The 15782-nt window shown below is 45.9% G+C and overlaps 1 protein-coding gene across 1 annotated transcript in view; it reads right to left on the bottom strand.

The window, feature by feature from the left end:
• Positions 1–5433, bottom strand: part of SIAH3 (siah E3 ubiquitin protein ligase family member 3) — a 59468-nt gene extending 54035 nt beyond the window's left edge. Inside the window, exon 1 of the mRNA XM_033105153.1 lies at positions 5111–5433. Coding sequence (XP_032961044.1) covers positions 5111–5245 — 135 coding nt within the window. The 5' untranslated portion in view covers positions 5246–5433. The remainder of the gene's footprint in view (positions 1–5110) is intronic.
• Between the last annotated feature and the right edge of the window lie 10349 nt (positions 5434–15782).

Genomic DNA, 15782 nt, shown 5'->3' with positions numbered 1-15782 from the left:
ATTTTTTTTTTCTTACTGTTAATTGCTAGAAAAATTCTGCCTTACCCCAGGGAAGCCATCCAAATCACTCTGACCTCTCTGCGCCTTTCAAAGTAAGCTCTCGGTACCTGTTTTCTAATTTCTTCCAAACAGCCTCTGCAGCTTGAGGGACCTTGGTGAAAGGAGTTCCGTAAGATTTGCTTTGGGGCTGCCGGCTCAATGTGGTTCAGAGGCAATCAGCTCGCCTCATCTCAGAGCCAGTCCCCCCCACCCCCACTCTGCAACTCCATCACTAGCCCGCAGTTCACCAAATGACTGCTCCTCAGGGCTCAGGGCGTCCATTTATGTGACTCGGGAGCCTCATTTGCAATCACCATGAACCAGAAAAGCCCCATGACTGCTCCGTGCCCACAGAGGGGAGTGTCATACAATATTCACAGAAACCAAAGGGTTGGAAGAGGGGGCAGAGGAAAGCCTGGAGAATAAAGCTCCTAGCGTGAGCCCCTCCCTTTCTCATCCTTTCCAGTCCCTGGAAGCTGCTAATGAGCTGTGAAGAGGCTCAAGGCCGTGCAGCAAAAGGAAGACGGTGACATTTGCAGAGGACTGGGGGTGGGCCCCTTGAGGTGGCTGTGTCAATATGAACTGAGTAACCCACACTCGCTGCTAAACGGTCTTGTTGGAGCCTTTGACTGCTTTAATGGAGAAATTCAGACTGAACACTCCAAAAGCCACCACTAAACCTCTAGAAACCATGCTAAGGTCTTTAGCTGTCACTGGGCTGCCTGCTGCGCTGTGTCAGGAAGAGTTGGTGGAAGCCCCAGGCTGCATGAGCTGCCAAAGACTGTGCCATCACCGGTCGGGGCAGGTGCTGTTTGGCTTTTCCATGCTTCTCCCCTGGCTCCCTCTTTTGATGAGGCCCTGCCTCCTCCAAGCACCCCCACCCATCCCTCTCACCACTTAGCACACTCCATCCACACAGGTGGTCTTAGAATGAAAGGCACCTGGATGCTTCAAGTAATGGTACTAAAATGTCCTAATCTTAGATTTGGTACCTATCAAGCACTGAAAGCCATTGTCCCGTATGCCACTCCCACCACTGCATGCGTGTGTGTAAACCGAAGGTTAACTGGTTACCATAGAGAAGAGCTCTGGGAAGCCTGGGTAGAAGCATGAAGAGCCTCCCAGGACAGGTGGGGAGGTTGCTTCGTCGGGCCTGGATGCTGGGGAGGGCTCTGGGGGTCTCAGCAATGCCGCTGGCACTAGCAAGGGCCTTTCGGAAGTTTGCCAGAAGCGCTTTGCTGGTCTTCTTTCAGAAAGTGGTTTATCAAGGGCTGTGGGTAAGAGAAGGAAGTTACCCAGCCAGCCTTAGCTCAGCTACTGTCTGCTTGGGAAGCTCTGAGGACTGAGCCAGAGGGGCTCTGGCTGCCACTACAGACCCTTTCCTGAAGAGGCCTAGGTTCAGGGACTGGCAGAGGAAGGGAGGGCGGCCCAGGGCAGGGCATTATAGAAACGGCTAGTGTGGAGCTAGGAGAGAGGCTTCTTGGGTTTGGAAACAAGCAAAGGAGAGGAGGGGAAGGGAGTGGTGAATCCAGACCAGGAGCCCTCCTCTCCTCGCCTCCCCTCACCTCACCAGGCCAGCCTGATGCCCCCCAGGCCACATTTTAGTAACCTCTGCGAGTGAAGACGCAGAGGGCAGCCAGCCAGGAACACTGGATCCTGGGTGGTCACTTTCATGGCTTGGGATGGGGTAATGGAGGGCAGCATCCGCACAAGGAGTCATCCCCACAGGCAGAGACAGACAGACAGAGGGGAACAGAGTGTCATTTGCACTCCAGAGACGCTCTGCTAGGGACCCTTCTCTGCGGAGGGACTGTTTAAAGCAAACATCCCAGGCCATCTACACTAAACAGCCCTTTTAATTAGGGTGGGGTTGAGGGGTGGAATGGCTTGAACTGGGGTGTCTGCATTCCTGGGAAGGCTTGTGCATTGAGAAGGAAAGGCATCAGCTTTGCAGGAGCCCCAGGTCACTGAGTAATGGCCATAATAAGACTGAGAATGAAGGTGACCTATAGAAGCATAGTAAATACACGATTTTCTCTGCTCAGTCAGTGAATTTTGATTATAACTCAGCACTTGCCTCGGGTCCTAAAATATTGTCAGCATTCTCAGGAAAGCCCAGGAAAGGACAAAGTGCAAAAATGCTCCCACAAGGAAAAAACGCAGGCTGCCCAGCCCTCTTTGTAGCTACATGCCACCCAGAAAATTGAAAGCGAGGTCGCAAGCTCTCTGTCCTTGGTCATCCCTTCGTGTACCAGCTTGTCACACAAAGTGCGGGAAGCACCACAGATCAATAGCTATTCTGGGTTAACACTGCCACAGCGTTTTATTTTTCTTTAAAGGAAGAATTTTCCCCACGTGGATCACAGCTTATTCTATCCAAGGTATATTTCTGTGGTCTATCTACGGAAATTAGTGCCTAGAAGGCGCACTTTTCTCTTGAGGTTTTACGCACTTTTTGGTATAAGTGATGGGAGCAGCAGTGCTCCTACAGGATTACTGCTTTAACTTCTCTGCGGCCACTGTTAGCTGCCAGGTCTGAGAAGCAGGTAAAGCTTACCTGATGGGCCACCTGGACCATGGGTGAGCATGAGGAGTTTACGGGGACCCGGACCTCGATGGAGGCAGCCTCTGAGTCCTGTGTGCCCTGCCACACCCCCTGCTCACATTAGCAGCGTTCAATTTGCTTTGTTTACCTGCGGTGATGCTCATTTGAACAAAATCTCTTAGTTTTTTTTTTTTTTTTTTAATGGGAAATGAAAAGCCAAATGAGAATGCATTTGAAAAAGTGAGCCATGGAAAACAGCCTCTCAAAAGATATGTCACCTATTTTTATGTTACTGCTTATGTGGTTTCTAAGTTGGCCATAGGCTTTAAGTGACAACTTTTGAAGGTCCTAATGGCCCCCTACGCATTATGTGCAATAACATAATGTTTTTTTGGAGGAGAGTGTTATAAAGCACGTCCACTTCCAGTATCTCTTTTCAGCCTCACAGAGCCATGGAGGAGGTGGGACAGGTATTCATAGGTTCATTTTGAAGGTGAGGAAGGAAAGGCTCAGAGAGGTCGAGTCTTTTGAGGTCACACAGCTGGTCAGACATGATCCAGGGCCTCCAACCCTGACTCTGGATCCCTGGGTTCAAGCAGCAGGACTACTTGTCAATATCCAGGCATACATCACTGAAATACATTCACAGATGCATACCCCCGCACTCCACACCAAGATCTTAGCACCTCTCTCTTTCTCCATCATCATCAGCTGCAGCCAATGAACCATATAAATTCAAACTCTGGAAATGCTAAATCTCATAAACAATTTTTAAATGCATTGAAATGCAAAACAGGAGTAAACAAAATTTCTTGCCATAGGGAACTAACTAATGTGAAGTGACAAAATAATGGGAGTTTGAATGTGGTCTCAAAAGTGGCCATGAAATGAAATTCAGAATCATTTTTTAGTATGTGCACCATACACTTGCTTTGCCAAGGATGACTGGTGGTGAATTCTCATTTATAAAACTAAGCCATGAATGAAAAAAGAAATAGCAAGAGGAGGGGACAGAGACCACAGAGATGAGAGAGAGACAGCGACTGCCTGACGCGGTATCAGTCACAGCCTGGGCACCACGGCTCTAGGTGGGGGCACAGAGCACTTCCACAGCGTCCATCACATCTTCCACCCAGCACTGGCCTTGGCACATGGCCCCAGGGGCTCCAGGCAGCTGTCCCTGCTGGGGACTTCCAGGAATTGGGGGGCGAGGGGTGGTTGGAGGCGCTGACCTGCAGTGCTCCGGCTGAGGAGAGCCTGACGGTTCATAGTTTATAAAGTGAGGAGCAACAAGCAACACTTCCCGGGCAAGAGCAGCGATGAACATGACAGATCTATCCTGAGAGATTGTTCCAGCACTCTCCCTGCAGACATGCCCTTCCCCCGTCTCTCGACTCTGGGTAGAGTGAGGACAGGAAAGCAACTCCCAGGGAGTCCGTCCATCGCTTGTTTTAGTACAGAGCCATGATGGCTCAGAGTTTCACATTTGGGGAGAGGCCAGCTGCGTCCTCCCCTCCGCGCCCCCCACCCCCCACGACTGCACGACCTTCCCCGCTTCCCCACCACCCCTTGCCAGCGGCTCTTCATTGTCCCATCAGTTTTGGCTGGGATGAGATGCGGTCCTCCCGCATCCCATATTTTGGCTGCACTTTTATAGGGCATTGACCTAAAGGCACGAAAGCAGAGGCAGCGGCGCCAGACGCACAGCCAGGAGGTCGCACGCAGGCCGCAAGGCACCCGCAGCCGCCCGGGGTGATTCAGGCGGCAGCTCGGAGCCGGGTGCATTATTACACAATCGAAGCAAGCAGCCTCCTCCCGTCCTCGTCCTCAGTGCAAGGGGCGCATCTAGCTCCAGAAACCAAAGAACAGGAACTCCTGATGTTCGTATTCATTCTCTCTCTCTCTCTCTCTCTCTCTCTCTCTCTCTCTCTCTCTCTCTCTCTCTCTCTCTCTCACACACACACACACACACACACACACACACTCCGAGTCTGAGCGCAAGGAAAAACAGTTTGCAGAAAGAGCCCCCTTGCCAACTCCCAGGTCCCTGTCTGGAGGTGCCTGCCCCCATTACTTCCGCAGTACACAGAGGGGGCGTCCAAAATCCATGGGCTCCCCTGTCCTTTCCAACACATGCGGCAGATGGCAGTTTGCGTAACTTTTCAAATCCTGCCTCTAGGGCACTTGCCCACAAATATTTGGGAGACAGAGGGGGACGCCCCCCTACTCCCTCCACCACCTCCACTTCTGACCGCCACCTCCCTCAGGCCGACAGCTTGGGAGAAAGAAACTAGACTGACTGTCACTTCAGCTGTTGTTGCTAGTCAGGGTAAAAACACAGGGTCACGGAGAGCGCCAAGCCACCCAGACAGCGAGAAGGAGCCGAGGCAGCCTCTCCGGGCACCCACCATGGTCCCAGCACCAGCGAGCCAGCTTTCGCAGGAGCTCCGCGAGCACGCAGGAGCGCGCGGGGGGCAGGACTTGGACCCGAGCGGCGTGAATCGAAAACCATGCAGAGCAACTCACCTTTAGGTTGTGCGTGGGGTTTACGACGCAGACAAGTTGCCCCGCGGCGGAGAAGACCCGTTTAGCCTTGTAGTGCTGAAAGCGCAGGTGAATGAGATCTAACACAGCCCCAAAGCACTGGGTGAAGAAAAGCATCACAACTTTTGGGGGGTGGTTGGCACAGGAAGGCCGCCGAGGCAGCTGTAAGTCCTTGGGCTGTGGAAGTAGCGCAGCCTCCGAGACACTCGGCTCCTGCCCGGCTTAGCGTGCCTTCATATTCATCATCGAAATAAGACGGTTAGAATCTTGCGGCAGTGAGGAGGCCAATGAAAAGGACAGAAGTGTTATCCTTGAGGTGCAGAGACAGCCAATAACAAATGCCTCCCCGACTGAAACTCCCTGATGAATCGAGCCCGGCGGAGGACGTATCATTGGACGTTACCACCATAGAGGAGCACATAGCATTTATCTTGTGATTACAGCCAGCCATACATAATGCTGGGGAGATAGGCTGACAAAATTGATTGCTTAATGTGTCTCCATTTATTAATTGACTTAATTTAACACGAGAGCCTTTCTTAATGCGCTGGCAGAAACGGAAACCGTTTAAACCGCCAAACAGTGAAACAGCCGGCTCCAAAGTAGGCAGATGGATAACGCAGATCGCGGCGCGGCTCCGCAGAGCTGCTTGGGAGAAAATCAAATATTACAAGATTCTTCTGATTCCAGATAAGGACTTGGCAGGAGGAGAAACGTGCCTCTTTCAATCTTGTGCTCTGATTCTCTGCAATTTGGATTTTAGCTCCTTGATAAATCTTACTCTCTCTGCTCTCTCTGTCCATATATAATCCCGGGCAAGGAAAAAAAATATATGTTCCATACTACTGTAATTACTGAAGCCTGAAAATATTAAAGCATAAAAAGCCCTGAGTATGCGTCTGAAAATAATGAAATCCCAGATGCATGAATACACACAGAAAAAACCTACACAGAGAGGAAAGTGGCTTGTAAATCCGAGAAATAATTACAGATGCCGAGGGCCTTTGCTTGTCATTCATTTGCATATTGGTGGGCAGCAAATTGCTAATTAACCACTAGATTGTTGGAGACATTAAAATAGAGAGTAAGCACACACATGCCACATCACAAGCCTCGTCTCTGTGAATGCCGGCAGCACCTTTTTGTGCTGGAGCAGGGGGAGGGCATTGGAGTCCTCAGACTGTACACCCCTCCCCTTCCTGAGCAGCCCACCTGGAGTCTTAGGGTTTCTGGGGCTAGTCAGCCTTTGTGAGTCAAGCAGGAGGATTGGGTGTGTTGTTGTGTGTCTCTCTTCTTTGGTTGTTTCTCTACTGAGACGTCGGCCCAGATCCTGGGCGTCTGGGTGAGGGTGGGCCTCGTGCATGAATTGTGCCCAGAGTTGTGAGTCCATTGCTCCTTCTGGAATGGCTTTCATTCTGCTCTGGCTGCAGTGCCACACTTGTGATGGATGACACTGTACACACACGTGGGACACCTACTCTGTGACCTGATCAGGCAATTAAACCAACAACTGATTAAATGAGAGGGGAAAAAAACGATGAACAGGTTTAACTGAAACCAAGACAAAGCCCAGGTGGTCATTTTCATTTGAATTTAAAACCAAACAAATGTTTTAAGAGACAAATAAACCAAACTCCAATTAAAATGGAAGCTTTGTACTTTCCAAAATAATGGCACTGGCACAAACCTAGAAGATGACAATGCTGGAAGGGATTAGGACCTCATCAGTATGATACTTTTCCAGGACGTGAGTCCCTGCATGAGGTCATTAAATGGTTTGTAAAGAAGGTTGCTAACCCACAATAGCACAATTTGCTCTCTAAAGTTTTTATTTTCCAGAACACGTTTTCAGCATTCAGCAGGAAATCATTCAGTGTTCTTTTATTGCCTTACATTTTTATAAAATAAAAGTGAGCATGCAATCCCAGAGATTTCTTAAAAACACGTAATTCCCAAAGGTCCAAATTTCTCCTTTCTCTATTGTTTGTTAGAGTGGAACTATTGTGTTGTTTGTTTCTCCCTTTGTGGAACCTCAGGCCAGGTTCTAGCCTCACTGAGGCTCGGTTCCCACACCTGTCACCTGGGGAAAATAGAAATTGTTCTCTCTCTGAAGATCGTTGTGAAGACAAAGATGACGTATCCGGAAGGACCCAACACAGCAGCTGATTCAAAGCAGCCTCTCAATACTTGAGTCTACCGAGCATGTTTGGTGAAAGGGTGATGATTTGGCAGCATGAGTTTATTTCTGTCCTGTAAAATAGTTTACCCACTGATATCCACGCTACCATCTAGGGCCATGCAAACTAGGGTGTGTGGTAAGAGTGAACTTGGCTCCTGCTAAGTTCTTCCGGGTCAGCGCTCCTGATAGTACCTACAGCCGGGCCTGGAAGTGAGGGCTGACGGGCTAAGGAGGGCATATCACCTCAGTGATGAGAGCAGTGCCACAGACCTGCTATTATGGTTTCTTTTCCTCGGTCTCAGACTTGACCCCTTGCGCTACCTCTGTAGACCAAAACTGGCCAATGTCACTCTGTTTTAGACGATTAAGTGCACCCATCTGTTCTCAGAATCAGTTCTCAAAATAATCATCCCCTGGGAAATGTCTGGAGCTCACCTGAACAATAGATGTTCATGTTCAATGTCCCCGAAAGAGGGTGGCACGAACTATCCTTCAGGTAGAGATGTAGAGCTGTGACCACGTCTTACCACTAAGTTGCCCCCTCCACAGTAGCCACACCAAGCCCTTTAGGCTCCATGACGATGCCTGGGCTCCCCTTTGCCTCCCTGACAACCAGACTTACATTTTATCTAGACTAGAAAGTCTCTGTGATTGGTAATCAGACATCTGGATTCAGACCCTCCTTGGCTACTTACTGTTACTTTGGGCAAGTGAATTTCACTGACAGTTGTGTTGCCTGTAAAACGAAGCTAAAAGCTCCCTTGAAAAATAGCTGAAAGACTGAATCAGATAATACAGGTTAAATGACCAATCCAATGTCTATTTTTCATAATAACTTTAATGAGAAGCTATTTTCATTATTATCGTCTCCTCATCGAAAATACTGTAGCCCTAGTCAATCCAAAGTGTTGGTGAGGATGAGAACAACCTGAATTCTCACACACGGCGGGACCCACTTCCGAAAACTGTCTGGGCGCATCTACTAACGCTCCACACTGCACACACCCTAGGAGCCAGAAAGTCCACCTCACGGACCCAACGGAGGTGTGAGCATGTGCTCCCCACGGGGCCTGTCCTAGGACTTGCATCAAAACACATTCCTAATATAGTCTCAAGCAACTATGTTCACTATAGTTAAACACTGGAAACCACCTGAGTCTCTAGCAACAATAAAATGTATAAATAACATTAGCTTTTCCTCTTTTTGTTAAATACTACATAAACATGAAAAAGAATGAACTAGTGCTACACGCAACAACGTAATAACATGGATGCATCTCACAGACGTAATTGTGAGGTAGAAAAACCAGACAGAAAAGAGTTCATCTTACGTGATTCCATTTATGTGAATGAAGTTCAAGAACATAGAAAAGGTAATCCCTGGTGTAGGAGATCAGGAGAGTGGTAACCTTGGCAAGGGGTGATGGCTGACTGGGACATACGTTTTGGAAGGCTAGATATAGTCTATGTTTTTGGACCTGTGTTCTAGTTTCATGGCGGTTGTAGGTTGAATTGTTTCCCTAAAAATAGGTATGTTGAAGCCCTAACCCCCAGTTCCTCCAAATGTGATCTTACTTGGAAATAGGGTCAGTACAGAGGTGATCACATTAAAACGAGATCCTTCGTGTGAACTAGTCATATCTAATGTGACTAGTATTCTTATGAAAGGGGGGAATTTGAATATAAAGACAGACACACAGGGAAAATGCCATGTGACCATGAAGACAGAAATTAAAAAACATCCAAAATCTTGGGGGATATATATTTGCAGCAATTACGGCAAGAAAAGATTTGTATTCCTACTCAACAACTCTTGCACATGCATTTTAAAGAACTAAAATTATACCGAACAAATAGACAAAGGATATAAATGGAATACACCAAAGAAGAAATTAAAAGATTAATGAATAAATGAAAAATGTTTAATCAAACTAGAAGTGCAAGAAATGCAAATTAAAACAAGATAGCGTTTTTTTACTTGTCAGGCTGGCACTTCCTATGTTTCAACAATAATATCCAGGGCTGATGGCTCTTCTGTGAGACTATGAGGCTCATAGTCTCATCAGCTGGTGATAAGAGTAATAAAAACAGACATGGAAATGCCCGGCGTGCTGTTATGTCAGGGTCCATGCCACGTGCTCAGCAAAATTAACTTGTCCAGGGTCACTCAACCAGTAAATGGGAAAGGTAGAATTTGAACCCAGATTTCTCCACTGCCAGATACTGAGATTTACTGCCTCTGAGAGTGTAACTTGCCAGGCGTTTTCCTTGGAAACAATTTGACAATATGCACCAACTGCCCAAAACGGTTTGACCAGAAGCTTTGACCTACTAGGTAAATTTTTAGGAATCTGTTCTTATGATATCAACAGAATGGTCAACAAAGATTTAAGTACAAGGATATTCATTGTTGTATCACTTATACTGCTGGAAAAAAACATAGACCCTACACGTCCACAGTAGAAGTACACTTAAGTCACTTAAAGTATAAAACATGGAATAAGTTACAGCTATAGAATATGCTACTGGAAAAAACAATTAGAAAGACATACGCATAAAGCTATTCATTGTAGCACTATTTGTAATAGTAAAAGACTAGACACTTCCACATTATCTCTCTGTAGGGAACTGGTTGACTGAACTATAAATACCTATATAATGGTGACTATTAGCCATTAAAAAACCCTACAGTTATATTGCTATGAATGAATTCAGGTTATATTTGTAGATTTAAAAAATTGTGAAGAATCGTGTGCATAACATGCAAATATTTATCTTAGAATGGGAGATATATATTTATTTGTTTAAAAAAATGGGAGAATAAGTCAAAAACTAAAAACAAAGTTCCTGATAGGGGAGAGAAGGGAAGAGGGTGGGGAGGGCAGAAATGAAGCTAGACTTCTTTGAATGTACCTTGTTCCATGGCTTGACTTCGAAACCTTGAAACTATCTTATAAAATTATAAAATAAAAATGAAAAAGAAATCTCCAAAAGTCAAAAGCAAAATAAAGCAAATCAACTGTTTTTCAAGTTGGTGGCATATGCACACAGAAAGGACAATTTTAAGTGACTTTGGAACATAGTAATATGACTATAAATTCTTAATAAAATATACATACTCTAAGGACAAAAAGAAGTTCAAAAAATTTAACTACTTTTAGTATTTACATTGTTAGTGGTAGTGTTTTAAAAATATATCACTACCTTCAAAAGGTGGAGCCTACGCCCTGTCCTTTGAAATGTGAACGAGACTTAGTGACTTGCTTCTAATGGAAAGTGTGGAAATGGTGATGTATGACTTCTAAAGCTAGATCATCAAAGGAATTGCGGTTTCCCCATTGTTCTCGTGCTCTGGGGCCAGGCTCCATGTCATGAGGACATTCCATTAGCCCTCTGGAGAGGTCCATATGGAAAGAGCCTAATGTCTCCAGCCAACAGCCCAGTACCAACTGACCAACCATACGAATGAGACACCTTGGAAGCAGATCCCTCAGCCTTGGTCGAGTCTTCAGACAACTTCAGCCCTGGCTGAACTCTTTACTGTAACGTAATGAGAAACTCCCCACCAGAACTGCCTCGCTGAGCTGCTCTCAGATTCCTAACCTACAGAAACTGTGACATAATAAATGTTTGTGTTGCTTTAAGCCACTAAGTTTTAGAATAATGTGTCACATAGCAATAGCTAGCTAACACAGAATGTGTACAAGGAGTAGTGGGCTGCCACGATAAAACCCTAAAATGTAGATGTGGCTTTGGAAGTGGGCAGTGAATGGGAGCTGAGGGCATTAGTGAAAGCCCAAAGGACCTTGGAAAGACTTCAGTAGAAGGCCAAGGTGCAAAAGTACTTATTTTGAGTTTGTGCATGTGGTTTTGTCTGAGTGAGCTGCAACAAGAATTATAGGAGGTCCAAGATGTTTTTAAGAGAAGTAAATTGGAAGAAATACCACAAGTTTGGATTGGAAGGGGCAGAGTCAATATAAAATGATAAGAGGCCTTTGGATCCTGAGGCTTCTACAGGCAGGAAGCAAGCTCAGGAAGCTCTTCAGCAGAAAACACGGGCTTCTTTTCATGAAAAAGAAAGGATGACCTAGACAGGGGAACCAAGGGCTCAGAGGCTGGCGCTGAGAGCTATGAGACGCGTTTTGAGGCCTTGCGTTCTAGTCAAGGAACTTCCAACATTTATCCTGATGAATTTTGCTGTGAGGCTCCTTTCCTCCATTTTGAATGGGGGGAGGGGTTTCATAGTAGTTACCCTATGCTGCCCGCCATTGTATGTTGTGTGTGTGTGCATTTTGTGTGTGTGATTTGTATGTGTTCTGTGTATTGTGTTGTGTGCATGCACATGTGTTTTGTGTGTTGTGTGTATGTGTTGTGTGTGTGGGGGTGGGAGTGGGTGTATATCACAGGTGTCCAGTTGTGATAAACTGTATTCAAGGCGCTGTACTCTAGGACACCTGAGGACTCTCCTTCACTCCTGGATCTGATTTAGGTAACAAGATCCTGGATTCAAGCTGATGCTGCAGAAGAATGAGACTTTTGGGGAGTCTTTGGAAGGCGTGAGTATATTCCACATTTACCATGTGAGTAAAGTTGCAGCCAGAGAGTGAAAAGAAATATGCCTGAAAATTCTTTGACATTCTGCTTCCAGTGGGTGGAGATTAATTCTCCTCCTGAATATGAGCCAGATGAAGTGAGTCGCTTATAACAACAGAATGTGACAGACATAACAATGTGTGATTTTTGAGGCTAGAACAAAAACACTGCCATTTACTGCACGCTCTCTGGAACTACTCACTTTGGGAGAAGCCAGAAATCACGCCCCGAGGACCCTCTAGCAGCCCTTGAGAGCAACTGACGTCTTCTGTCCACATCCAGCATCAACCTGGTGGCCTGGAAGTAGGCCCCTTGGGAGCCGATCTCCCAGGCCCCGTCACACCTTCAGATGACTGCTGCCCCGGTTTATATACTGTGCAATCTCATGAGAGACTCGGACCCAGAGCCAAGCAGCTAAAAGCTGCTTCTGACTTGCTGATCCTGAGAAACTGATATAATTAGTGTTTATCATTGCTCTGAACCATTAACTTTTGGAGTAATTCGATGTGTGTGTGTGTGTTGTTGATGAAGCAAATGAGTAATTATGTTGGTGTCACTGACGTGAGAGAAAGGAGCTACAAGTTTTGATTGATGAGGTTAAAGAAACACTGTCATTTTGAATGCAAATGGCAGTAATTGCAATGGCGCATTTTATGTTAGGGAGCAGGCAGAGGAGGAAGATAAAAGTGATGCGGGGAGAGCAAAAATAAATTTCTTAATTCTGTTCACAGAAAGGACCTTGAAAAATAAGTACCTTAAAACCCAGATTGTGGTTTCTATATATATATATATTCCCTTATTAAACCAAACTAGATCTTGAAGAAATAGCTAGTTTTAGATCTGGAGCAGAAAGTATTTAAGATGAGTTTGGAACATCTCATCACACCAGAAAGTGAGGGTGCAATAAATAAAAATACTAGAAAGCAATCTCAGGTCTTCTTAAGGATTCAGAAAGCCGTGGGGAGAGGCTCCCACTGGCTAAAGACAGGACAATTGGAGCATGATGAAGAATAACAACTGCAATGATTAAAACACAGCAAATATGTTTAAATCCCTGCCTTCATAATGATACTAGGAAAACTAATTAGTTTCCTTTGGATCATGCTTGGCACTTAATTCATTTCTTTGATAACTGGCAAATAAATTAGGCACGTATCCTGCCTTTCTTCTATGCTGTACCTCAGCACAGCTAGTCAATGAGGAGAAGTTTCTCCTTGTAGAAGTACCCCCGTGAACAAATGATGAAATAATGGTTAAATGAGAACATCCCTTTTGGAAATTCCTGATGAAATAATGGATCTGGGCAGTGGTCGTGAGGTCGCTAATATCACAGAAGACAGCCCGGGGTTGTGTGCCTCCCGGGAAATGTACAAAGCATTCTGGCCAAAGTCACAAACGTGAAATCTGATCAAACTTCGAGATTTAGCCACCAAGGTTTAGGAAACATAGGGGACAGAGGACCATGGTAAATGACAACAGGAAAAATGACTGGGTTCTTTAACAAGTAAATACATTGGAAAGAGAAATTGAGGGATGGAGGTGATGAGAGAGAGAAAAATCATGTTTCAAATAATTTTGATAACATGCAAAAATGTCCAATGTATATTCAATTAGGAAAATTAGGATATAAAATTGTGTTTATAAAACAAATCCATCTTATTTTTTAAAGAAACACATAGCACATAAGAAAAACATACAAAAATTGTAATAATGTCTATGTATGGGTAGCAGGATTATTCGTAATGTTTAAATATTGTTTTTGTATTTTCCAAATTTGTTTTAAGATGCAAATTTTTTTTTATAATCACGTTATATCCCTTTTGGAATAAGGATAAACAGATAATAGTCAGAAAAACATGGCGGCCCTGTGCTTCTGTCCATTGGGATTCTGTTTTCTACCAGAACACTGACTGATCCCACTGGATTGTCATGTGTGGGTGGGTCCTGTCTCCCTAGTAACAGGCATCTATTTTACAAAGGGTCCTGTGGGAAAGACCTGAGTCCTAAGGAATGACTCAGCCCTTCTAACTCTGACATGGGGAGAGGAGTTCTGTTAGCCCCCATGTAACTTCAGGCAGGCCAGTACCTGAAGGAAGTCTGACTTTTGGGAGATGACAAACAGGAAAAGGAGACCAACAGCCTCAACAAAGCCCGGGCTGGGTGCAGATGGTCCAAGAGCAACAAGTTTATTCTGTAATGTTGCCAAGGCAACAGCAGCTGCTTCTGGCATCACAGAGGGTGTGGGGAGGGGGAACCAGTAGAAATAAAGAGGCAGAATGATTCCGTAAATCTTTCCTAGGAAGAGGGGAAAGAATATTGTAAAATATCAGATGTTTTCTGGGCGAAAACACTTCCATAACACTTGAAGTGTCATCCATGAAAGGCAAATAGTATTTTTCATATTATAAACCACCCGGAACCAAACAGGAGCCCACTACCTCTTGTCATATTGTTTTTCCCTCCCATGGCTCCAAACAGCAGTGGGTAAGGCTTTCTCACAGATTTAATCTCTTGAGTGTTAAAACACATGGATGTTTTCTTGTGACAGTTCCTACAGCATCTAGTCACATGGCTGAAAGGTGCTTATGATGATTTTACTGGTGTGGACTTGAGAGGAAGGATGAGAAGAAAGGGACAGTAGGACTGGTCTCCCACCTCCTCCTGTCTTCCCCTTGGCTCCTGTCTCCAGACCTTTTTATCTGCAAAGAAAGGTGAAGGAAGGAAGGGATGTGGCAGTGAGGAAGGACAGAGAACTGTAGGTTTGGGGAGGGTGCTGGAGAGAGGTGCGCCTAAGAGCCAGAAGGCAGCCCCTGTGGGACCTCAGGGAGCCTGGCAAGAGCTGAGCCAGGGGCTGTTTCAGCAGCGCTGGAGCCCAGCTCTACGAAAGGGATGGGAGCTGGGGATGAGACAGAGCAGGAACAACTGGGGGAGACGTTAAGCATCGAAGTCATTCTCTATCGGAGAGACTGACAGAGCCCTGAGCACTGGCTCAGGGGAAGATCCCCTCCCCACCGAACCCCTTCTGTGTTCAGCAGCTGGAACAGTCACTGGGTAAGTCTTCACCAGCTCGGGAGTAAAGAGAATTTAGAGCCCTGCTTGTCCCCAATTGTGCCTGAATATCTCTTGCAAATGCCAAACCACTTTTCCAACAAGGCTGCATGGCACAGAGGTCAAAGTCCTGAACTGGGGAGTCAAGCAAGTCAGGTGAACCTGGATCTGAACCCCAGGCTTGCTGCTTAGTGCTGCTTTTACTTTTACTTAGTGCTGCTCATACTTTTTAGCTGGAGTCACCTTTACAAGGCTAGAGGCAGATAGCCCAGCCCTCCCAGGCCTTAGCTTCCTCTTCTGTCACTGGGGGCGCTAAGGCCAACCTTTTAGTGCTGGGTTGTGAATTTGGCACAGCACTTGGACCCTTCCTGTTATCTGAATATGTCTTTGAAAGGTGGGGAGGAATGGGGTTCACCCATGCTTGCTTCTTAGATTTGAAAGTGATGTTAGATAAGATTGAAATGCATGCATATTATGGGGGGAGAGAAAAAGGAGGGCAGAGAGAGGACTTATTTTAAGGAATTGGCTCACACAATTATGGAGGTCGGCAAGTTCAAGTTCAAACTCCACAGGGCAGGCCAGCAGGCTGGGGGCTTCTGGGAAGAGTGGCTGCTGCAGGTCAAGTCCACAGGCAGTCTGGAGGCAGAATTTCCTAGTAAGTCTTTTGCTACTAAGGCCTTCAGCTGATTGGATGAGGCCCACCCCCATGACGGAGGGTACTTTGCATTACTCAAAGTCTGATGATTTAAATGTTAAGCTCATTGGGGGAAAAGTACTCTCATGGAAATATCTAGAATAGCGTTTGACCAAATGCCTGAATACCGTGGTACAGCC

Source organism: Rhinolophus ferrumequinum, chromosome 4 (genome assembly GCF_004115265.2).
Source record: "Rhinolophus ferrumequinum isolate MPI-CBG mRhiFer1 chromosome 4, mRhiFer1_v1.p, whole genome shotgun sequence".
Lineage (NCBI taxonomy): Eukaryota > Metazoa > Chordata > Mammalia > Chiroptera > Rhinolophidae > Rhinolophus > Rhinolophus ferrumequinum.
Note: the sequence above shows the minus strand (reverse complement) of the source record. Positions and strands in the feature narration are given on the sequence as shown.